The 24,276-nt window shown below is 47.3% G+C and overlaps 1 protein-coding gene across 2 annotated transcripts in view; it reads right to left on the minus strand.

Moving 5' to 3' along the window:
• ube2g2 (ubiquitin-conjugating enzyme E2G 2 (UBC7 homolog, yeast)) overlaps positions 1 to 24,276 on the minus strand; it is an 82,744-nt gene that overhangs the window by 47,088 nt on the left and 11,380 nt on the right. Inside the window, exons 2-3 of one of the 2 annotated variants that reach the window (XM_068035983.1) lie at positions 20,910 to 20,945; positions 18,796 to 18,841 (exon numbers count right to left, since the gene is read on the minus strand). In XM_068035983.1, coding sequence (XP_067892084.1) covers positions 18,796 to 18,841; positions 20,910 to 20,945 — 82 coding nt within the window. Of the gene's footprint in view, positions 1 to 18,795; positions 18,842 to 19,226; positions 19,232 to 20,909; positions 20,946 to 24,276 lie in introns of those variants that run through there. The other variant, XM_068035984.1, reaches the window with a different exon arrangement.

A 24,276-nucleotide genomic window follows, 5' to 3' on the forward strand; every position in this document is an offset into this window, starting at 1 on the left:
TCTCTGCCCCCCCCTCTCTCTCTCTCTCTCTCTCTGCCCCCTCTCTCTCTCTCATATTCCCCTCTCTGACCCCCCCCTCCCTCTCTCTGACCCCGCCTCTCCCTCGCTCACCCCCCTCCTCTCCCTCTCTCTCTGCCCTCCCTCCCCACACATCCCTCTCCTCTCTCTCCGTACCCCCTTTTCTCTTTACGCCCCCCCCCACCACACTGCACAAAGGCCTGCTCGAGTATACAATTTAAACCTGACCCGGGCCTGACCTGACCAGGGCCAGAGTCCTTCGGTTTTTTGCTGCACCTGACCCGACTACCAGAAATTAATGACGCTTACTCTTACTTTTCCATTCCCTCCCTGACCAAGAGGCAGCACTGCCACTGTGTCCGACCCAGCCCATCCCGACCCGAGCCCAAATGCCAGACCCCGAAGAGCGACCCGGCCAATGTTGTCGGGTCGTATCGGGTAGCCATGCGCTACCCCTCTCTCACCTCTTCTCAGCACCAACCTCACTCTTCCTCTCTGTACCCCCGCTCTCTCCACCCACCTATCCCTCTCTGTACACCCTCCGCCTCTTTGTCTGCCTCTCCCCCTCACCCTCTGTATCTCTCTCTCTCCCCACCCCCCCCCCACGTCTCCAGTGTTCCCGCGCTCACTCTTGGTCTCCCTCTCTCTCCTCTCTGTCCAACTCCCCCTCCTCGCCTCCCTCCCTGCCTTCTGTCTTCCCCTCTTTCTCTGTGTCCCCTTCTCCCTCTGACCCCCTTCGTCCCCCCTCTCACTGGTCCACCGTTCCCCCCCCTCACTGTTCCCCCCGTCACCCCCCTCCCTCTCCCTTCCCCTCTCTCACTCCCCCGCCCCCTTCCCTCTCCCCCCGTGCCCCCTCTCTCCCCCTCTTCCCCTCCCCCTCTCCAACTCCCACTCCGTCTCCCTCCCCCACTCCACTCCGTCTCCCTCCCCCACTCCACTCCGTCTCCCTCCCCCACTCCACTCCGTCTCCCTCCCCACTCCACTCCGTCTCCCTCCCCCACTCCACTCCGTCTCCCTCACCCCCCTCCCTCCTCCTCTCCGTTTCCCTCCCACCCCTCCCCCTCTCCTCCTTCTCCCTTCCCACCTCCCCCTCACCCCCTCCCCCTCATTCCGTCTCTCCCCCCCACCCCCTTTCCGTCTCCCTCCCCTTCCACCCCCCCCCTCTCCGTCTCCCTCCCCCCCCACTCCTCCTCTCCGTTTCCCTCCCCCCCTCCTCCTCCTATCGGTCTCCCATCCCCCCCCCTCCTCTCCGTCTCCCTTCCCCCCCTCCTCCTCTCCGTCTCCCTCCCCCCCCCGCCTCCTCTCCGTCTCCCTTCCACCCCCCCCCTCCTCTCCGTCTCCCTTCCACCCCCCCCTCCTCCGTCTCCCTCCCCCCCCACCTCCTCCTCTCCGTCTCCCTCCCCCCCTCCTCCTCCTATCGGTCTCCCTCCAGCCCCCTCCTCCTCTCCGTCTCCCTCCACTCCCCTCCTCCTCCTCTCCGTCTCCCTCCCCCCCTCCTCCTCCTCTCCCTCCCCACCCCTCTCCGTCTCCCCTCTCCCCCTCCTCCTCCTCCGTCTCCCTCCACTCCCCTCCTCCTCCTCTCCGTCTCCCCCCCTCCTCCTCCTCTCCCTCCCCCCCCTCTCCGTCTCCCCTCCCCCCTCCTCCTCCTCCTCCGTCTCCCTCCAGCCCCCTCCTCCTCTCCGTCTCCCTCCACTCCCCTCCTCCTCTCCGTCTCCCTCCCCCCCTCCTCCTCCTCTCCTTCTCCCTCCCCCCCCTCTCCGTCTCCCCTCCCCCCCTCCTCCTCCGTCTCCCTCCCCCCCCTCCTCTCCGTCTCCCTCCCCCCCCCTCCTCTCCGTCTCCCTCCCCCCCCCCTCCTCTCCGTCTCCCTCCACCCCCCCTCCTCTCCGTCTCCCTCCCCCCCCCTCCTCACCGTCTCCCTCCCCCCCCCTCCTCACCGTCTCCCTCCCCCCCCCCCTCCTCACCGTCTCCCTCCCCCCCCTCCTCCTCACCGTCTCCCTCCCCCCACTCTCCGTCTCCCTCCCCCACTCTCCGTCTCCCTCCCCCCCTCCTCCTCCTCTCCGTCTCCCTCCCTCCCCCCCTCCTCCGTCTCCCTCCACCCCCCTCCTCCTCTCCCCCCCCTCCTCCTCCTCCGTCTCCCTCCACCCCCCTCCTCCTCCCTCCCTCCCTCCTCCTCTCTGTCTCCCTCCACCCCCTCCTCCTCTCCGTCTCCCTCCACCCCCCTCCTCCTCTCCGTCTCCCTCCCACCCCCCTCCTCCTCTCCGTCTCCCTCCCCCCCCTCCTCCTCTCCGTCTCCCTCCCCCCCCCTCCTCCTCTCCGTCTCCCTCCCCCCCCTCCATCCTCTCCGTCTCCCTCCCCCCCCCTCCTCCGTCTCCCTCCCCCCCCTCCTCCTCTCCGTCTCCCTCCCCCCCTCCTCTCCGTCTCCCTCCCCCCCCCCTCCTCTCCGTCTCCCTCCACCCCCCTCCTCCTCTCCGTCTCCCTCCACCCCCCTCCTCCTCTCCGTCTCCCTCCACCCCCCTCCTCCTCTCCGTCTCCCTCCACCCCCCTCCTCCTCTCCGTCTCCCTCCACCCCCCTCCTCCTCTCCGTCTCCCTCCCCCCCCTCCTCCTCTCCGTCTCCCTCCACCCCCTCCTCCTCTCCGTCTCCCTCCCCCCCTTCCTCTCCGTCTCCCTCCCCCCCTCCTCTCCGTCTCCCTCCACCCCCTCCTCCTCTCCGTCTCCCTCCACCCCCTCCTCCTCTCCGTCTCCCTCCACCCCCCCCCCTCCTCCTCTCCGTCTCCTTCCCCCCATCCTCCTCCTATCGGTCTCCCTTCCCCCCCCCTCCTCGCCTCCCTCCCCCCCCCTCCTCCTCTCCGTCTCCCTCCACCCCCTCCTCTCCGTCTCCCTCCACCCCCTCCTCCTCTCCGTCTCCCTCCACCCCCCCCTCCTCCTCTCCGTCTCCCTCCACCCCCCTCCTCCTCTCCGTCTCCCTCCACCCCCCTCCTCCTCTCCGTCTCCCTCCACCCCCCTCCAAATACACTACATCCACTTTTCCCTCTTATCCACCCTATTAATTACAATCGCAAAATAATAACACATTTATCAAATACCATTTCCCTTTCATAAATCCGTGTTGACTCTGCCCTATCATTTTATGATTAGTGCTCTGTTATCAAGCCCCTAATAACATATTCAGCGTTTTCCCTACCACTGATGTTAGGCTAACTGGCCAATAGTTTCCCGCTTTCTCTCTCCCTCCGATGTAACCCATAGCTGGGTTACATTTGCTACCTTCCAATCTATGAGGACCATTCTAGAATCTAGGGAATTCTGGAAGATCAAAACCACCATTTCTGTAGCCACCTCTTTTAAAACCCTCAGATAAATACCATCAGGTCCAAAGGATTTGTTGATTTTTAGTACCATTAATTTTTCTTTACCAATACTAATATCCTTAAATTCCTCATTTTCACTGGACCCTTGGTTCCCCACTACTTCCGGAATATTTTTGTCTTTTCTACCAATGAAGACAAATACAAAGTATTAATTTAATATCTCTGTCATTTCCTCACTCTCCATTATAAGTGCTCTTGTCTCTGCCTCTAAGGAACCTATGTTTACTTCCACTAATCTCTCTTCCTTTTTACATACCTTTTAAAGCTTTTACAGTCAGTTGTTGTGTCTCTAGTTAGTGCACTTCCATCTTATTTCCTCTATCAATTTCTTGGTCATCCTTTGCTTTCAATCCTCGAAACCTCAGGTTTACTACTCGACTTGGCAACAGTATAAAGCCTCTTTCACAGAATCAAAGAATAATATAGTGTAGAAGAGGCCCTTCGGCCCATCGAGTCTGCACCGATGCATTAAAGACACCTGACCTGTCTACCTAATCCCATTTGCCAGCACTTGGCCCATAACCTTGAATGTTATGATGTACCAAGTGCTCATCCAGGTACTTTTTAAAGGATGTGAGGCAACCCGCCTCTGCCACCCTCCAGGCAGTGCATTCCAGACCGTCACCACCCTCTGGGTAAAAAAGTTCTTAAACCTCCTGCCCCTCACCTTAAACTTGTGTCCCCTAGTAACTGACCCTTCAACTAAGGGGGAACAGCTGCTCCCTATCCACGCCCCCTCATAATCTTGTACACCTCGATCACCCCTCAGTCTTCTCTGCTCCAGCGAGAACAACCCAAGCCTATCCAACCTCTCTTCATAGCTTAAATGTTCCATCCCAGGCAACATCCTGGTGAATTGCCTCTGCACCCCCTCCAATGCAATCACATCCTTCCTATAAGGTGGCGACCAGAATTGCACACAGTACTCCAGCTGTGGCCTTATCAACGTTCAGTACAACTCCAACATGACCTCCCTGCTTTTGTAATCTACCGCCTCGATTGATAAAGGCAAATGTCCCATATGCCTTTTTCACCACCCTATTAACCTGCCCTTCTGCTTCAGAGATCTATGGAGAAACACGCCAAGGTCCCTTTGTTCCTCGGAACTTCCAGTGTCAGGCCATTCATTGAATACGTCCGTGTCACATTACTCCTTCCAAAGTGTATCACCTCACACTTTTCAGGGTTAAATTCCATCTGCCACTTTTCTGCCCATTGGACCATCCCATCTATATCTTCCTGTAACCCAAGACACTCAACCTCACTGTTAACCGCTCAGCCAATCTTTGTGTCATCCGCGAACTTACTGATCCTACCCCCCACATAGTCATCTATGTCGTTTATATAAATAACAAACAATAGGAGACCCAGCATAGATCCCTGTGGTACGCCACTGGACACTGGCTCCCAGTCACTAAAACAGCCGTCTGTCATCACTTGCTGTCTCCTACAGCTAAGCCAATTTTGAATCCACCTCATCAAGTTACCCTGTATCCCATGTGCATTTGCTTTCTTGATAAGTCTCCCATGTGGGACCTTGTCAAAGGCTTTGCTGAAATCCATGTAAACTACATCAAATGCACTACCTCATCTACACACGTGGTCACATGCTCAAAAAATTCAATCAAATTTGTTAGGCATGACCTCCCTCTGACAAAGCCATGCTGACTATTACTAATCAAATTTTGCCTCTCCAAGTGGTGATAGATTCTCTCCTTCAGAATTTTCTCCAATAGTTTCCCCTACCACTGACGTGAGACTCACTGGTCTGTAGTTCCCTGGCTTATCTCTGCAACCTTTCTTAAATAGTGGTACCACATTAGCTGTTCTCCAGTCCTCTGGCACCTCCCCCGTGGCCAGAGAGGAATTAAAAATTTGGGTCAGAGCCCCTGCAATCTCCACCCTCGCCTCCCACAGCATCCTGGGACACAAATCATCCCGACCTGGAGATTTGTCTACTTTTAAGCCTGCCAAAACCTCCAATACCTTGTCACTCCCTAGGACAATTTGCTCAAGAACCTCACAGTCTCTCTCTCGGAGTTCCATATCTACATCCTCATTCTCTTGGGTGAAGACAGATGTGAAGTATTCGTTCAACACCTACCAATGTCGTCTGGCTCCACCCACAGATTTCCCCCTTGGTCCCTAATGGGTCCTACTCTTTCCCAGGTTATCCTCTTCCCATTGATATACTTATAGAATATCTTGGGATTTTCCCTACTTTTACCAGCCAGTGCTTTCTCATATCCCCTCTTTGCTCTCCTAATTGCTTTCTTAAGCTCCATCCTACACTTTCTGTACTCCACTAATGCTTCCATTGATTTGCTCTCCTTGTATTTGCTAAAAGCCTCTCTTTTCCTTCTCATCGTACCCCGAATGGGTAATTTCTTTAATCTAATACTATCCTTAACTCATTAGCCACAGTTGGACCAATATTCCTGTGCATTTTTGCTTTTTTAAGGGATTCTGCAATTGTTGCAAGTTATGAAGTAATTTGTGAAAAGCTTGTCATTTTATTCCATTTGCCATGGTCTTGCTCACTCACTTAAGCTGTCATATCCTTAAATCTAGCTTCCCAATATTCCTCAGTCGACTCAACCCTCATACCTATGCAGTTTGCCTCGTTCAGATTTAAGACCCTGGTTTCGGATTTAATTAAAATCACAAACTCAATATTGAATATCACATATAACCACTCTTACCCAGAGGCTCCTTTAATACAAGGTTATTAATTAACCCTGCCTCATTGCACAATACTAGATCCAAAATAGCCTGATCTCTAGTTGGTTTCTTGGCATACGAATCTAGAAAATTATCTTGAACACATTTCATGAACTCATTCTCCACACTATTACTGCAAATTTGGTTTGCCTAGGCTGTAAGATTAAAGTCAATTACTGTGTTATCCTTGTTCCATGCAACTCTAAATTTCTGGTTTTCCAGTGCAGCTACAAAACTGGCATCTACCCAACAATGTGGAAAATTGCCCAGGTATGTCCTATCCGCAAAAAACAGGACAAATCCAATCTGGCCAATTACCTCCACATCAGTCTACTCTCAAATCAGCAGCAAAATGATGGAAGGTGCTGTCAACAGTGGTATCAAGTGCCATTTGAACAGCAATAACCTGCTCACTGATGCTCAGTTTGGGTTCCGCAAGGACTACTCGGCTCCTGACCTCATTACAGCCTTGGTCCAAACATGAACAAAAGAGCTGAACTCCAGGTGAGGTGAGAGTGATTGCCCCTCAACATTAAGGCAGCATTTGACTGAGTGTGGCATCAAGGAGTCCTAGCAAAATTAAAGTCAATGGGAATCGGGGGAAAACTCTCCACTAGTTAGTGTCATATCTAGCACAAAGAAAGAAGGTTGTAGTTGCTGGAGGCCAATCATCTTAGCCCCAGGACACTGCTGGAGTTCGTCAGGATAGTGTCCTAGGCCCAATCATCTTCAGCTGTTTCATCAATGACTTCCCTCCATCATAAGGTAGAATGTTCACTGATGATTGTACAATGTTCAGTACAATTCGCAACTCCTCAGATACTGAAGCAGTCCATATACAGCATGACCTGGACAACATTCAGGCTTGGGCTGATAAGTTGCATGTAACATGCGCGCTACACAAGTGCCAGCAATGACCATCTCTAACAAGAGAAAATCTAACCATTTCCCCTTGACATTCAATGGCATTACCATTGCTGAATCCCCCACTAACATCCTGGGGACTACCAATGACCAGAAACTGAACTGGAGCAGCCAGATAAATACTGCAGCGACAAGAGCAGGTCAGAGGCTTGGAATTTTGCAGAGAGTAACCCACCTTCTGACACTCCAAAGTCTGTCACACCATCTACAAGGCAGAAGTCAGGAGTGTAATGGAATACTCTTCACTTGCCTGGTGAGTGCCACTCCAACAACACTCAGGAAGCTTGACACCACCCAAGACAAAGCAGTCTGCGTGATCAGCATCTGATCCACCACCTTAAACATTCCCTCCCTCCAGCACCAACACACAAGTGGCAGCAGTGTGTAATACTATGTGTAACACTGTGTGTAACAAGATGCACTGCAACAACTACCATGCCTCCTTCAACAGCACCCTCCAAACCCAAGACCTCTGCCACCTAGAAGGACAAGAGCAGCAGATGCGTGGGAGCACCACCATCTGCAAGTTCCCTCCAAGCCACATACCATCCTGACTTGGAAATATATTGCAGGTCCTTTACAGTCGCTGGATCAAAATCCTGGCATTCCCTCCCTAACTGCACTTTGGGTGTACCCATACCAGACAGACTGCAGCAGTTCAAAAAGGCAGCTCACTGCCACCTTCACAAGGACAATTAGAGATGGAGAACAAATGGTGGCCTTGCCAGCACCACCCACATCCCATGAAACAAAAAAAAAATTATACAGTTCCAGCACTGCAACTACTTTTAGGGGTGTCTATAAACTACTCCCGCCATTGCTTTTTGCCCCTCCGATGAAGGGTCACTGACCCGAAATGTTAACTCTGCTTCTCTTTCCACAGATGCTGCCAGACCTGCTGAGTGATTCCAGCATTTCTTGTTTTTATTTCAGATTTCCAGCATCCGCAGTATTTTGCTTTTTGCCCCTTGTTGTTTCTTAGCTTCACCCAAGCTGATTTTGAGCTAAGATTAATTCTTTCTACTGTTTTTATCCCCTCCGTCATTTCCATTTTGCCTATCACTTCCAAAACTCAAATGTTCTGGAATATTTAACTAGCAACCTTGGTCACGCTACAACCAAGTCTCCATAATGGCCATTAGCTCAAACCATTAATTTCCATCAGTGCTATTAATTCATCTATTTTGTTGCAAATGCTTTTCCCATTTAAATATAGTGTCTTTAGATTTCTTTTTTCCATTTTTCCTTAATGCCAACCAAGTCACTAACACCAATAACTTTGTTAATCTGTCCCTCCGCTGTCACAAATTGCCACTCTGTGCTACAGCCTCAACATCTACTGCTTTTTAATTTACCCTTTCCTAATCCCACTGCCCCCCGCCTCATTAGTTTAAAGCCCTATGTTCTAGCTATTCGATTCGGGAAGAGACGCATCCCAGCCCAGTTTAAGTGGAGCCCATTCCAATGGAACAGATCCCTCTTTCCCCAGTACTGGTGTCAGTGCCCAGTGAATCGAAACCCCTGCCTCCCACACCACTCTTTCAGCACGTTTTTCACTTTCTAATCTTTGCCAATTTGCACATGGCTTAGTTAAGAATCCAGAGCTTACTACCTGCGAGGTTCAGCATTTTAATTCTGACCCTAGCTCCTCAAGCTCTCTCAACAGAACCTCATTCCTAGCTCTACCTATAGCCTCGTGAAGCAGGCTTCCCACCCAAAAGGTCCCCAGCCTGTCAATCGGATTGTCTGTGGGCAGGAGCCCCATTTAAAGGAGCCCAGTAGTTAAATTCTGCATAAGATTCAGGAAACCCGGTAAGATCTCACAACAGCACCCAGAGCCACCTCCCCCCCACCACACACAGAACTCGCCTCCAGGCTAAAATCCAGGTCCATCTCACCATTTTCACCCATCTTGCCCTCAGAATCTAATTCTTTTCCCAAAGTCCTCCATCTTACCAAATCTTTCCCCATCTTCAAAAGCCTCCTTAAAACTTAATTCTTCAATTAACTCTACTTCCCCCAATTGTCCTCCCTACTCTGGGTCTGAGTGCCATTTGGTACTGTTCTTTGCTTCTGTTAAAAACATCAAATGCAGCCCATTACTTTGTCTTTATTCATTTTCCTGTTAGCTTCTACATCTTACTTTGTAAATTTGCTTTTTTTTCCCCCTCTCTCTCTCTCCTCCCTGCCTTTATTAACCAAAAATCATATTGCCCACCTAGCCATCAGCATTCCTTTGGGCTCCGGACAGCTGCAGTGAATGCTACAAATGCAAGATGGTTGCAGTAACAAGCCAAGGCTTGTATTGTAATCTTTGAAGAGTGGACTTTCCGTCTGAGACAATTAAAGTGGACAAGAAAATCATTGTATTAAAAACAAGAAATGCTGGAACCACTCATCAGGTCTGGCAGCATCTGTGGAAAGAGAAGCAGAGTTAACATTTCGGGTCAGTGACCCTTCATCGGAACCCCGGAAATCATTGTGATGTTAATGAAGACTGCTTTAAAATCAAGACCTGGATTCTTCCCAGAGAATACAGATTTTGGCCCAACTGAACCTCTATGTTAGCTAAAGTCATGGAATGAGGTAACAGCCCTTGATGAGGTGGTAGAAGGGATAATTACACTTTCAAATCCACCTTAGCCCTCCTCTTTTATGTTTATAATAAACACAGTTGGGCAATAGCAGTAAACAATAGCCTCAAACTCAAGCCAAATACATGGGAATTCCACAAGTCTAATTCACCTTGCGTGCACTACATTAGAGCAACATTTGCAAATATTCCCCTGCCTTTCCCACAAGAAAGGGATGAGAAGTTTGTGAAAATTATTTTAAATGCTGAAATACAGTAAGCAAATATGCAGACCTCACTGTAAATCAGCCATGAAGGGCCATCAATGGGATTCACCAGGGAAGAGAACTGGGGATGTGTAATACATATATTTTTTTAAAAATCAAGATTTCTGGTATAGTCAGATCCTGTTAATATACAACCACGCCTCCCAGTTCTCTGTCCAATCCACTTGCAATAAACTGCCAGTCTGGTCTGAAGGGTGATATGTTAAACAAGCCCATTTTATGATAAAAGGTCATTCACTGAAACATTAACTCTGCTTTTTTTCTTCACAGATGCTATTGAGTATTTTCAGTCCAATATTTATACCTCTGCCAACATCGAAAAAAAACAATTTGTGGGACCTTGCTGTGCGCTAACTGGCTGCTGCATTTCCTACATTACAACAGTAATTACAAGATTCGGGAAAGCACTTTGGGATGTGCGGGGTTCATACAAGATGCTATATAAATGCAGGTCTTTCTTTTCTGGTTACTTGAGTCCAGCCCACACTGATGAAAGTCTCTTGAGGATCCTACATGAAATGATACGAACCGCTTGCAACAGGGCATAGATAGGCTAGCAGAGTGGGCAGACAGTGGCAGATGGAATTTAATAGACAAGTGTGAGGTGTTGCATTTTGGCAGAAGGGATAGGGTGAGGGAATATAGATTTAATGATGCAGTTCTTAAGAGTGTACAGGAACAGAGGGACATTGGGGTGCACGTGCTTCTATCTTTGAAGGTGGCAGGACATATTGAGAGAGTGGTTAGCAAAGCATATGGGATCTTGGGCTTCATAAATAGAGTACAAAAGCAGCAAAGTTATGCTGAACCTTTATAAAGCTCTGGTTAAACCCCAACTAAAGTATTGCGCCAGCTCTGGTCACCACACTTTAGGAAGGATGTGAGGGTCCTTGAGAAGGTGCAGAGGAGATTTACCAGAAAGGTTCCAGGGATGGGGAATTTTAGTTACAAGGTTAGGTTTAAAAAGCTGGGGTTGGTCTCCCTGCAGTAAAGGAGATTGAGGGGAGATTTGACAGAGGTGTGCAAGATTACAACAGGCTTAGTAAGTTAGACAAGGAAAAACTGTTCCCATTAACTGATGGTATAAGGACTAGGGGATACAGAGTGATGGTTTTGGGCAAGAGATGCAGGGAGAATGTTTACACAGCAAGTGGTAACGAACTGGAACTCACTGCCCATGAGGGTGGTGCAAGTGGAGACAATCAATGATTTCAAAAGGAAACTGGATGGGCACTTGAAGGAAATAAACTTGCAGGGCTACAGGGATAGAGTGGGGGAACAGGACTGACTGGATTGCTCTGTGGAGAGCCAGCATGGACTTGGTGGGCTGAATGGTCTCCTCCTGTGCCGTAAATGACAATGACTCTAAATGAGCATGTGCAACTTCAGACCAGTTTTCACAGGAGTAATTGCAAAGCAGATGCCAGAACTCTCGAAGCTCTCCCCAGTTAGTGTGCTCGTGAACCTTCTCCCCTCCATTTCTTTTCACACAATTTCAAAATCCTAACCACAATGTTCAAAATTATATGGGGCTTTGCCAGAGTAGATACAGAGAAACTGTTTCCACTGGCAGGAGGGTCAGTAACCAGAAAAGACAGAATTAAGACAACTAGCAAAAGAATCAGTGGGGAGATATGAAGATTTTTTTTTAAACAGAGTTACGATGATCCGGAATGCATTGCCTGAAGAGGTAGTGAATGCAGATTTAATTGTAACTTACAAAAGGTAATTGAATATAAAGGAAAAATTTGATGGTCTATGGAGAAAGAGCAGGGGAGTGAGCTTCAATGCATAGTTCTTTCAAAGAGATTATATTGGCATGATGTGCCAAATGGCCTCCTTTTGCACTGTATGATTCTATGACTTTCTATGTATTATATATCCATCACTGGATGCCTCCGAGCAATTTGAAAAAAACATACGAACAGGCACAAATCCAAGTTATGACGGTATTGCACTGGAACAATAGCATTCCCAATCACCAGCCCCTGCACGCTCCCATATGCTTAACTCCATTATTCTATGTTCAGAATTCCCCACCTGAATAAAGACGCAAATCCAAGGATAATTCTCTTCAATTACTCAATAGCTAAAGTGCATTCTACTAAATACAGTCCGATCCATTGCCAAATTTTACTCCGAAACCACAGTAACTTTTTGAAGTCTAATTGATTTTCTATAAGTTATACGTTCCATTTATTCTATTATTTAATCAAATGTTGCATAGCACAAAGATCAGCAACTATTCCCTGGCAAATTAATTGCGCTCTCATCGGAACTGCCCCGTGCCTTCCAATGTCAAGGCCACTTCACTGGCTAGGAAATTGGCTTTGCTTATAGCACGTGGCATGCTATTCTGCCAGCTCTGCCAATTTGCACATCACAACCCTAAGTGTATGGGCTTGTTTGTTGAAACTGCTGCATTGAGTTAACAAGCTGTAGGCTTGTTCCAATTTTTATACCACATACAGTACACTTAGCTTTCTTCCTTTAACTTTTCTACAATATTATATAAATTTAGCTCAATTTGTCAGTCAGCCATATCAAATGCCCATAAAGAATTCATTTTACTTTCCACCCATAGAATCATAGAAACTCATCACAAAATGAGGCCATTCGACCCATTAGGTCTGTGCTGGCTCTTTGAAATAGCAATCATACACAATCCCACACACCCACTTTTTGTATATTATCCTGTAAGTTCCACATCCTCAAATGAATCTGTGTACACGAGGTTTCTTAGGCAGAGAATTCAACAGACAGCAGAAATCAAGTACCAAACGGAAGGTGACTTAAAACAGTGAGTCACAGCAGTAACTCAATACCACATAGATATGCTCAGTATACCAACTTCCAACAACTTGTACTTATATAGTGTCTATAACATTTCAAGATGGCTCCTGGGCTGGAAGCTCCCTAGGAAGCTCCCTTGCTGTTCAACTCTATCCATGGCCATCTGCTCCCATCCCTAACGTTTTCTCCCCCAATCTGCCCTCTTAAACTGTTTAAATTCCCCTGGCTCTTTAAATCAGTTCATTTTAGCCCTATCTAAAAGTTAACAGTTAGTTTAGTGTATGTTACCTGGGCCCACTGCCCTCCCCCAGCCACACCTGCTCTTCGTTTTCTCAATGAAATTGATCCGGATGAAACTGACGAGAACAGCTGCCGATACTTTAATCTCCGATCCTGCTGTCTTCACAGTCCAGAGTGTCTGCAGCCACGGCATGCGGTAAGTCCATTGAGGTGAAGAAGGAGCTGCGGGACCCGAGAGAAGTCCTGTGAAAAGGTGCCCCGAACACCCAAAACATCCACGAGCGGCCCCCCCGGCCGCAACTTCAAAGCGCCCGCGGGAGATGGCTCGGAGAGCATCTGCAGCGCACTGTCGGCAATGCTGCATGCCTTTATTTAAACCACTGCAAAAAAAAACCCTTAGCAAATGTAATCACCTCTAAGTCTGCCAAATGATGCTTCACCTCCCGAAGGACGTAGATGAGCTTTCCGGACGTCGATGGTGGGCACTGAGGAAATGGCTTATTACCTGCACCAGATTCCACCCCCCCTCCCCCCCCTTTACCCCCCTTCCACCCCCCCCACCCCCGTCCCCTTCCCTGCTCCACCCTCTCAGCTCACCCCCTCACAACCCCGTCCCAGCCCGCCCCCCCCGCACCATCTTCACCCCGCACCCCCTTCCCCTGCACCCCCCCCCACCCCCTCCCTCTACCCCTCCCCCTTGCATCCCCTCCTCCCACCGGCACCATCCTACACCTGTGTAGGGGCCCCAACAACCCCACTGCCTTGTGGGCGTCTCGGGAGAGACCAAGGCTAAGGGAGTAAACCCTAACAGAAAATCCGGAGCGGAACCCCGTAGGCGGTCATGTGTCACCTTTGGCATGTTTCCGGCAGTTCCTGCAGCCATACTGGTGCCAAACGTCGTGTCCTGCACTCCTTTGGACCCCACCAGAAAGGCCGAGAGGGGGGTTTTGACGACTGGGCAACTCTCAACCTCCATAAATTTGCCCAGGCATGCGCCATGGAGAGGTCACTCCATAGTTGCCTCACAGCGACTGAAACAACACGGAAGGCAGCAGTTACGGGTTATAAGTCCAGATAAATTGGCGTAGAAACTGGGCGCCACGGGTTGTCTTTGTCGGTGGGAGAGGTCATTGCACCTCACTGGACAGCTACCGCCCGCCTCAAACCGGGCAGCCCCCGGTCAATAAGGTTCTGTCCCGCCACAGTCTGCCTGCTTCAATGGGTGCTTGGAGCTCAGGGTCATTGCCCGAAAGGTGGACTGATACACCGCACCAAACAACATGAAAAAAGGAAAGAAGGTACCAGCCCTTCGCTTTGCAAGCTGGAACGTCAGAACTATGTGTCCTGGCCTGTCGGAAGACCTTACACAAATCAACGATTCTCGGAAGACCGCCATCATTAACAACGAGCTCAGTAGACTCAATGTGGACATTGCAGCACTTCAGGAGACTCGCCTCCCCGCGAGTGGCTCTCTAGCAGAGCAAGACTACACCTTCTTCTGGCAGGGCAGGGAACCTGAAGAACCAAGACAGCATGGAGTGGGCTTCGCCATCAGAAACTCCTTGCTCAGCATGATAGAGCCTCCCTCAAATGGCTCGGAACGCATACTGTCCATCCGACTGCTCACCACCTCTGGTCCAGTACACCTACTCAGCATCTATGCTCCAACACTCTGTTCCGCACCTGAAGCTAAAGACCAGTTCTATGAACAACTCCATAACATCATTAGCAGCATCCCCAACACCGAACACCTATTCCTGCTGGGGGACTTTAATGCCAGGGTTGGGGCCGACCATGACTCATGGCCCTCCTGCCTTGGGCGCTATGGCGTTGGAAGGATGAATGAGAACGGGCAGAGACTGCTTGAGTTGTGTACCTATCATAACCTCTGCATCACCAACTCGTTCTTTCACACTAAACCCTGTCACCAGGTTTCATGGAGGCACCCAAGATCACGTCGTTGGCACCAGCTAGACCTCATTGTCACAAGGCGAGCCGCCTTAAACAGTGTTCAAATCACACGCAGCTTCCACAGTGCGGACTGCGACACCGACCACTCCCTGGTGTGCAGCAAGGTTAGACTCAGACCAAAGAAGTTGCATCATTCCAAGCAGAAGGGCCACCCGCGCATCAACACGAGCAGAATTTCTCACCCACAGCTGTTACAAAAATTTCTAAATTCACTTGTAACAGCCCTTCAAAACACTCCCACAGGGGATGCTGAGACCAAGTGGGCCCACATCAGAGACGCCATCTATGAGTCAGCTTTGACCACCTACGGCAAAAGTGCGAAGAGAAATGCAGACTGGTTTCAATCTCATAATGAAGAGCTGGAACCTGTCATAGCCGCTAAGCGCATTGCACTTTTGAACTACAAGAAAGCCCCCAGCGATTTAACATCCGCAGCACTTAAAGCAGCCAGAAGTACTGCACAAAGAACAGCTAGGCGTTGCGCAAACGACTACTGGCAACACCTATGCAGCCATATTCAGCTGGCCTCAGACACCGGAAACATCAGAGGAATGTATGATGGCATGAAGAGAGCTCTTGGGCCAACCATCAAGAAGATCACCCCCCTCAAATCTAAATCGGGGGACATAATCACTGACCAACGCAAACAGATGGACCGCTGGGTTGAGCACTACCTAGAACCGTACTCCAGGGAGAATGCTGTCACTGAGACTGCCCTCAATGCAGCCCAGCCTCTACCAGTCATGGATGAGCTGGACATACAGCCAACCAAATCGGAACTCAGTGATGCCATTGATTCCCTAGCCAGCGGAAAAGCCCCTGGGAAGGACAGCATTACCCCTGAAATAATCAAGAGTGCCAAGCCTGCTATACTCTCAGCACTACATGAACTGCTATGCCTGTGCTGGGACGAGGGAGCAGTACCCCAGGACATGCGCGATGCCAACATCATCACCCTCTATAAAAACAAAGGTGACCGCGGTGACTGCAACAACTACCGTGGAATCTCCCTGCTCAGCATAGTGGGGAAAGTCTTTGCTCGAGTCGCTCTGAACAGGCTCCAGAAGCTGGCCGAGCGCGTCTACCCTGAGGCACAGTGTGGCTTTCGTGCAGAGAGATCGACTATTGACATGCTGTTCTCCCTTCGTCAGATACAGGAGAAATGCCGTGAACAACAGATGCCCCTCTACATTGCTTTCATTGATCTCACCAAAGCCTTTGACCTCGTCAGCAGACGTGGTCTCTTCAGACTACTAGAAAAGATCGGATGTCCACCAAAGCTACTAAGTATCATCACCTCATTCCATGACAATATGAAAGGCACAATTCAACATGGTGGCTCCTCATCAGAGCCCTTTCCTATCCTGAGTGGTGTGAAACAGGGCTGTGTTCTCGCACCCACACTTTTTGGGATTTTCTTCTCCCTGCTGCTTTCACATGCGTTCAAATCCTCTGAAGAAGGAATTTTCCTCCACACAAGATCAGGGGGCAGGTTGTTCAACCTTGCCCGTCTAAGAGCGAAGTCCAAAGTACGGAAAGTCCTCATCAGAGAACTCCTCTTTGCTGACGATGCTGCTTTAACATCTCACACTGAAGAATGCCTGCAGAGTCTCATCGACAGGTTTGCGTCTGCCTGCAATGAATTTGGCCTAACCATCAGCCTCAAGAAAACGAACATCATGGGGCAGGATGTCAGAAATGCTCCATCCATCAATATTGGCGACCACGCTCTGGAAGTGGTTCAAGAGTTCACCTACCTAGGCTCAACTATCACCAGTAACCTGTCTCTAGATGCAGAAATCAACAAGCGCATGGGTAAGGCTTCCACTGCTATGTTCAGACTGGCCAAGAGAGTGTGGGAAAATGGCGCACTGACACGGAACACAAAAGTCCGAGTGTATCAGGCCTGTGTCCTCAGTACCTTGCTCTACGGCAGCGAGGCCTGGACAACGTATGCCAGCCAAGAGCGACGTCTCAATTCATTCCATCTTCGCTGCCTTCGGAGAATACTTGGCATCAGGTGGCAGGACTATATCTCCAACACAGAAGTCCTTGAAGCGGCCAACATCCCCAGCTTATACACACTACTGAGTCAGCGGCGCTTGAGATGGCTTGGCCATGTGAGCCGCATGGAAGATGGCAGGATCCCCAAAGACACATTGTACAGCGAGCTCGCCACTGGTATCAGACCCACCGGCCGTCCATGTCTCCGTTATAAAGACGTCTGCAAACGCGACATGAAATCGTGTGACATTGATCACAAGTCGTGGGAGTCAGTTGCCAGCATTCGCCAGAGCTGGCGGGCAGCCATAAAGACAGGGCTAAATTGTGGCGAGTCGAAGAGACTTAGTAGTTGGCAGGAAAAAAGACAGAGGCGCAAGGGGAGAGCCAACTGTGCAACAGCCCCAACAAACAAATTTCTCTGCAGCACCTGTGGAAGAGCCTGTCACTCCAGAATTGGCCTTTATAGCCACTCCAGGCGCTGCTTCACAAACCACTGACCACCTCCAGGCGCGTATCCATTGTCTCTCGAGATAAGGAGGCCCAAAAGAAGAAATAACATAATAAAACATCCTATGGTGCTTCACAGGAGCATTCTCAACACTGAAAACCTGACACTGAAGCACATAATGAAATATTGGGGCAGATAACCAAAAGCTTGGCCAGAGGTAGGTTTTAAGGAGAGCCTTAAAGGAGGAAAGAAAGGCGGAAAGGTTGAGGGAGGGAACTCCAGAGTTTAGGGCCTTGGCAACTAAAGGCATGGCCACCAATGGTGGAGTAATTAAAATCGTGAATGCTCAAGAGACCAGTATTTGAGGAGTGCAGATATTTCAGAGGGTTGCGGGGCTGGAGAATACAGAGATAGGGAGGGGCAAGGCCATGAAGGGATTTGAAAACAAGGATGAGTATTTTAAATTTGAGGCGTTGCTTAACCAGGAATCACAGGTCAACGAGCACAGGGGTGATGGGTGAACAAGACTTAGCGTAAGTAAGGACATGGGCAGCAGTGTTTTGGACGACTTCAAGTTTATGGAGGGTAGAATATGGGAGACCAGCCAGCAGTGCAATGGAATGGTCAAGTCTCAAGGATAACAAAGGTATCAATGAGGGTTTCAGCAAGAGATAAGCTGAGATGGGCAGTCAGGCGATGTTACACAACGTCAAGTGGCCTCACAATGAAACTCTTTTCTGAAAGGGTCCCAATGGAAAGATTCCTCCTTTGAATTAAGGATGTTGAATCGCCCCTAAAGCATCATAGACAGACAGGGTTTGTGTGGGCTAAACTATGGGAGGTGTTTATTCCAGGTTTGTATGGGTTAAACTAGTGGGAGGTGATGTTTATTCCAGATTTGGGTTGGTTGAACCAACAGGAGGTGATGTTTATCCTTGGTGCTCATTTGTGATCCATCGTGCCTCATACTAGCTCTGAAATTGGTTTATTACAGTTTGTTTCTTGTGTTATGTGCCACCTAGTAGACCACCCTGTTGCAGAGAATAGAAATAACAATGCATCAATTAGCTGCCGGTGTGTTAATGAACACTGTCGAACAGAAAATGTTCAGCAGTGAACTAATTTTATGCGGTTGCTAACACAGCAGGATTGCAACATTAGCCAGCTCATGTTAAGCTTCATCCCTCTGAATACAGACACAGACATGTTGACAGGTGTCCAACAAGGGCATTTGCTATGCATGGCTGTGGTTCCTAGTCCTGGTCCCAACAGTTTATGAAGGAAACAATTAAGAGCTCTTTATTGTGCAGTAGCTTGCTTTTCCTGACCCTGTGAAAAGCACCGACAGCAATACATGGAAGGGGCAAGTTACTTGGAAAAAGAGAGTTGCGGGAGGGCACGCAGGGTGAGGGAGGGAAATGAAAAATACTGTAAGCTTTCAATCTTACATGATTAAAGCCTCCCATTCGAAGAAGTTCTCTTCATTGATGGGACCTGTGAATAGCAGAAAATAGAATCACTTGGACACAAACCTATAACTGTTGAAAAACAATCACTGCCTAGCTGCAATGGGATGAATCAAATAACCTGGAACCTCATTTTGAAACTAGAGGATAGCCTGTATGGTAATTTGAAGATATACTATTTTATAAAGGGGTATACCATTAGACACACAATGAATCAACAGAGCCACTATGTTCTTATTAGCTGGCATTGCTACTATTATTTAATGGAAATGGAATTACATAACTTTATTTTGCAAAAACTGTAAACAAGTGTCTATTCATATATTCCCATCAACTTTTTTCAATTTCACTCACTTCATTTCTTTTAGTAATTCCCTTGAAGATTAAGGGGTGATCTGATTGTGGTGTTTAAGATGATTAAAGGATTTGATAGGGTAGATAGAGACAGATTATTCCCTCTAGTGGAAGGTGTGTCCAGAACAAGGGGACATAACCTTAAAATTAAAGCTAGACTATTCAGCGGTGATGCCAGGAAGCACTTCTTCACAAAAAGGGTAGCAGAAATCTGGAACTCTCTCCTCCAAAAACTGTTGAGGCTGGGAGTCAATTGAAAATTTCAACAGAGATTGATAGATTTTTGTTAAATAAGTGTATTAAAGGTCACGGAACCAAGGTAGGTAAATGGAGTTAAGATACAGATCAGCCATGATCTAACTGAAGGGGCTCGAGGGGATAAATGGCGTCTTCTGTTCCTCTGTTCCCATGGAGATGCTGCAGTGGCACCAAAAATAGGAAGGTGTAGTTACAGTATGACAGGCTTATCTGGGCAGTTCCTATTATAAATGGATATATAGGAACTGAGACTGAAAATATAAAAATATGGATAGAATTTGTGTTTGTGCATCCTGATCCACAGCCTCTAACCTGCTTCATCTGAATACGGCACTTGCTTTTGACTCCTCGCCAGGATATACAGCAAAGTGCAATACAAGATGTATCAGATTGTAGGTTAACATGTGGTGATTAGCAGCATGGAATGCCAACGGTAATTTGTTTTGGGATTGTACATGCAGATTGAGTCTCTCTCTCTTTGAGACAACCTGCCTGCATTGAAGTAAAAATGTATTGATGCACCCAGGGAACATTCTGCACACAAATTGTGGGACATCCCTTTAACTAAAAGAATTACATAGCATTTACAAACACAGAAACAGGCCATCTATGCCAATGTTTATGCTCCACACAAGTCCCCTTCCAGACTACTTCATCTCACTCTATCACCATATCCTACTATTCCTTTCTCCCTCATGTGCTTATTTAGCTTCCCCTTAAACGCATCTGCGTTTTCTATTTGTCTTAACAAGGCGTTCCACATTCTAACCACCCTCTGGGTAAACAATTTCCTCCAGAATTCCATATTGGATTGATCAGTGACTATTTATATTTACGGTTCTTAGTTTTGGATTATCCTACAAGTGGAAACATTTTCTCTACATCTACCCTATCAAACGCCTTCATAATTTTAAAGACTTTTATCAGTTCATCCTCAGTCTTCTCTTCTGGAGAAAAGAACCCCAAACTGTTCAGTCTTTCCTGCTATCTGTAATCACTCGGTTCTGGCATCATCCTTGCAAATCTTTTTGAATATTCTCCAATGCCTTTATATCCTTTTTGTAATATGGATACTAGAATAGCTCACAGTGCTCCAAATGTGATCTAACTAAGGTTCTATAACTCCTGGCAAATATATCAAGTTAAAAGGGCTGGGTTTTTCAAGTCAAAACACTCAGACACAAGAAATAATTTTACAATTACATTTAATAATGATATTGTGAAATATGTAAATTTCCATTTAAGGGGAACTCTTATAACAAAAGAAAAAGCCTCATTCATTTGACCAGTGACTTACAGGTATTGTGCCATTGTGAATCTTTAAAAGCACATTGTTTCATATAATACACATGGAGAGTGTTATACATATTCAAAGATATGCCTGGGAAACATATTTCTCAATACCTTAACTACAATTAACTGTCTGCAGACATATGGAGGGCGGCGGAGGGTTATTGGAAATTAAACAATGCGGCATTGCTTACCTGCAACAATTCCTTCTGGAGGATTTAATGTCAATTCTGCAAATGAACAAAACAAAGGTGGATTACACAGAGAATCTCCGAATCCCCCACGCCAAAACTTCCAAACAATATTATGATTTATGCTTTAATCACAAAGCTTGCGGAGTAAAAGGAAAGAATGGATGCATTGTTTAAAACACAAGCGAAGCAACAGGTTCCCATGATACAGTATAGCCAGCTGCACATTTATAATACATTACCTGCTCTCTACAATGCTCATTAACACCTGTCGCACTGACAAGCAAGATTGTGGCCGTGTCTTTTTTAACCATTGTGATTTTTATCCAGTCTCTGAAGTTCTATAAAATCATCGGGTCTGGATGAATTTCACTGAAGCCTCCATAAATTTAAGAAAAGAGCTCTGCATTTATAGAGTGTTTCATCACGTCAAATGCTTCATGCACATACAAACTACTCTTGAACTGTTATGTAGGCAGATGTAGTAGGCATCCTGTGTTAACAACCCCCCACTAACAGAAGTTGGATTGATGAAGCTTTTTTTTTATTGGTGTTGGCTGAAGGAGGAATGTGTGCCAAGCACTGGGGGAACTGCTTGCTACATGACAACAGTGTCCACACTACAAAAGTACTTAATTAGCTGTAAAGTGCTTTGGGATGTCCTGAGGCTGTAAAAGGTGCTATATAAATGCAAGTTCTACATTAAATCATGCTATTAGTGTCGATCCAAACCACAGGAAAAGGCAGAATTTCAGCTTCATGACATTTAGGAAGGATGGAACCTCCTGTGGTAATGTGATTTAGCCCAGTTTATATACTCAGGAAAAAGAGAGACTACCATTTTGTCTGTGAGCAACATAAAACATTTCCACAGAATTTACTGGGTTCTCCGTCCCCCACATAATGGACTTCAGGGACTTGATGCAAAAAGTCCAATTCAAATCAATTCTATAGTACTGACCTAATGCCAAGGATGCAGGACTTCAGTTCGTGGTGAGACTAGAGAAGCTGGAATTGTTTTCCTTACGATTTAATAGAGATGTTCATAATTACAAAGGAATTTAGTAAATAAGAAACTTATATACTTCAAAAAGGAAAAATGTTGCAGAGCTATGGAGAAAGAACAGGGGAGTGAGGCATTGGAAAGCTCTTTCAAAGAGCTGGAACAGGCAAAATGGCCTATTGTCCCTTCTGTGCTGCAGACTCTATGATTCGACATCACAAGTTGGCTCAATTTCTAATAAACCTAATTTCATCTGGTGGAAAAATGGTACAGTTGACTAAAGGCCAGAATACAGCTAGGCAAGCCAATATAAAACTAAACTCAGCAGTGAGATATGTGGATAGCAGGTTGTGCAAGGATTGAAATGCTAGTAAAGCTGTACAGTTTTTTTAAATAAAAGAGCGGAACTCAAAATGGTGTAGTAAAGGCTATTCATTCAGGTGCTGGAGGAGAGATGTTCTGATGGGAGAGGAGAGGAAGTTTAATTCTGTATCTGGCCCATGAAATAGCTGATCAGACACAAAGCAATAAAACAAAAAAATGCGATGCACTCAAATTCAAATATTTTTGACCTTGATGACCACAAACTTCAACATCCCCCCCCCCCCCCCCCCCCGCCAAAAAAAAGTGCTTTTCTTTTGCTTTAAATAATAAGTTGCTTATGGGTACTAGGGATCAAATAAGCTGTTTAAAAGTTTAAGTAGACAAGAGTCCTTTAGGGGAAAAATTGAGCAGAAATATTATGATCTGAAAATGGCTGGCATGGTAAATTAATTCTCCACATCGGTCTTCAAAAACAAAGACAATCCCCAGTTCCATTAAAATTGCCTCGGGGATCTACAGTAGATGGAGAGTTCAGTAAAGCACATACAAGTAGAAAATTCAATGTATTAAAACATTTGTGGGGCACTCAGACACACTACAACACTTAAAGAAATGGATGATGCGGTGAACAACATCTCCATAAGCTCCTTTGGAATGGAAGCTGTACCCGAGGATTGAAGAAACCATGATATTCAGATATGTAGTAAGGCTTGAATGAATTAAAAGACAATGAGAAATGTCAAAAGTATTTCAAGAGATGGCAAGATTGTTCATCTAGAGTACGAAGTCTCAATTGTAAATTGTGTTTAATTGTATGCAGGAGGTGGGCTTTAACTGTGGATTCACTTGAGCCCCTCTAAATAGACAGAGACTAAAAACTGTGGTGACATTTGACAGCTTGGAGATTTTTCAAGATAATGGAAGCTCATGGAATTAATGGCACATTAACCAGCTGGCATGAAACTACCTTCGCAAGACAGCAGGAGGGGATGAATATAAAAGGTTCAACCTAGGGAGCTGTGAAGTTCTAATGGGGTCTGTCATGCTGTCATGGGTCTCTGCAGTTCATAAGTTGAGTAGTTAACCGTGGCTTACTGGTAACCCTCTCGCCCGAGTCAGAAGGTTGTGGGTTCAAGTCCCACTCCAATGACGTGAGCACAAAATCAAGCAGTACTGACAGAATCTGTACTCAGTACTCAGACATTGTCTGAGGTGCCAGCTTTCCGATGAGACGTTAAACCAAAGACCGACCTGCCCCCTCAGGTGGCCGAAGTTCCCAAGGCACTACTGCAAAGAAGAGCAGGAGAATTCTCCCTAGTGTCCTGGCAATACTTTTCTGCAACCTATGTCACCAAAACAGCTTACCTGGTCATTATCTCATTGCTTTGTGAGATCTTGTGAGTAAACTGGCTGCCACATTTCTTACATTGCAACAGTGACTTCATTGGCTGTAACGTACCTCAATACATCCTGAGGCCACGAATGTCAATGAAGAAAAAAACGTGATAGGTTATTTGACAATTTACTGAAAGTAACTAGTCAACAAAACTACTAAAATATCTTAATCCCTGTGGTGGTATATGTGAACATTTGTAATGGACCACGAAGCACCACTAGAAGCACTTCACAAGTATTGAGCTGCAGTAACACAAGACACAGGAATGGAGCAGAACTAATTGGATAGCTCTTTCAGACGGCTGGCACAGGTACAGTGGGTCAACCGTCCTCCTTTTTTCCTGTATGATTCTATGATAACTGAGAAATAGGGAGCATGCTGCCTCATGTACCCTTAGAATTCAAGAATTAATACTCAAGAAATGGCTGAAGGCACTGGATACTGAAAAGGCTATGGGCCCTGACAACATTCCAGCAATAGTGCTTGAGACTTGTGCTCCAGAACCAACCGTGTGCCTAGCCCAAGCTGTTCCAGTACAGTTACAACACTGGCATCTACCCGGCAATGTGGAAAATTGCCCAAGTATGTCCTATCCACAAAAAACCAGGACAAATCCAATCTGCCCAATTAAAGCCCTATCGGACTAA

The sequence above is a fragment of the Heterodontus francisci genome, chromosome 7 (genome assembly GCF_036365525.1).
Source record: "Heterodontus francisci isolate sHetFra1 chromosome 7, sHetFra1.hap1, whole genome shotgun sequence".
Taxonomy (NCBI): domain Eukaryota; kingdom Metazoa; phylum Chordata; class Chondrichthyes; order Heterodontiformes; family Heterodontidae; genus Heterodontus; species Heterodontus francisci.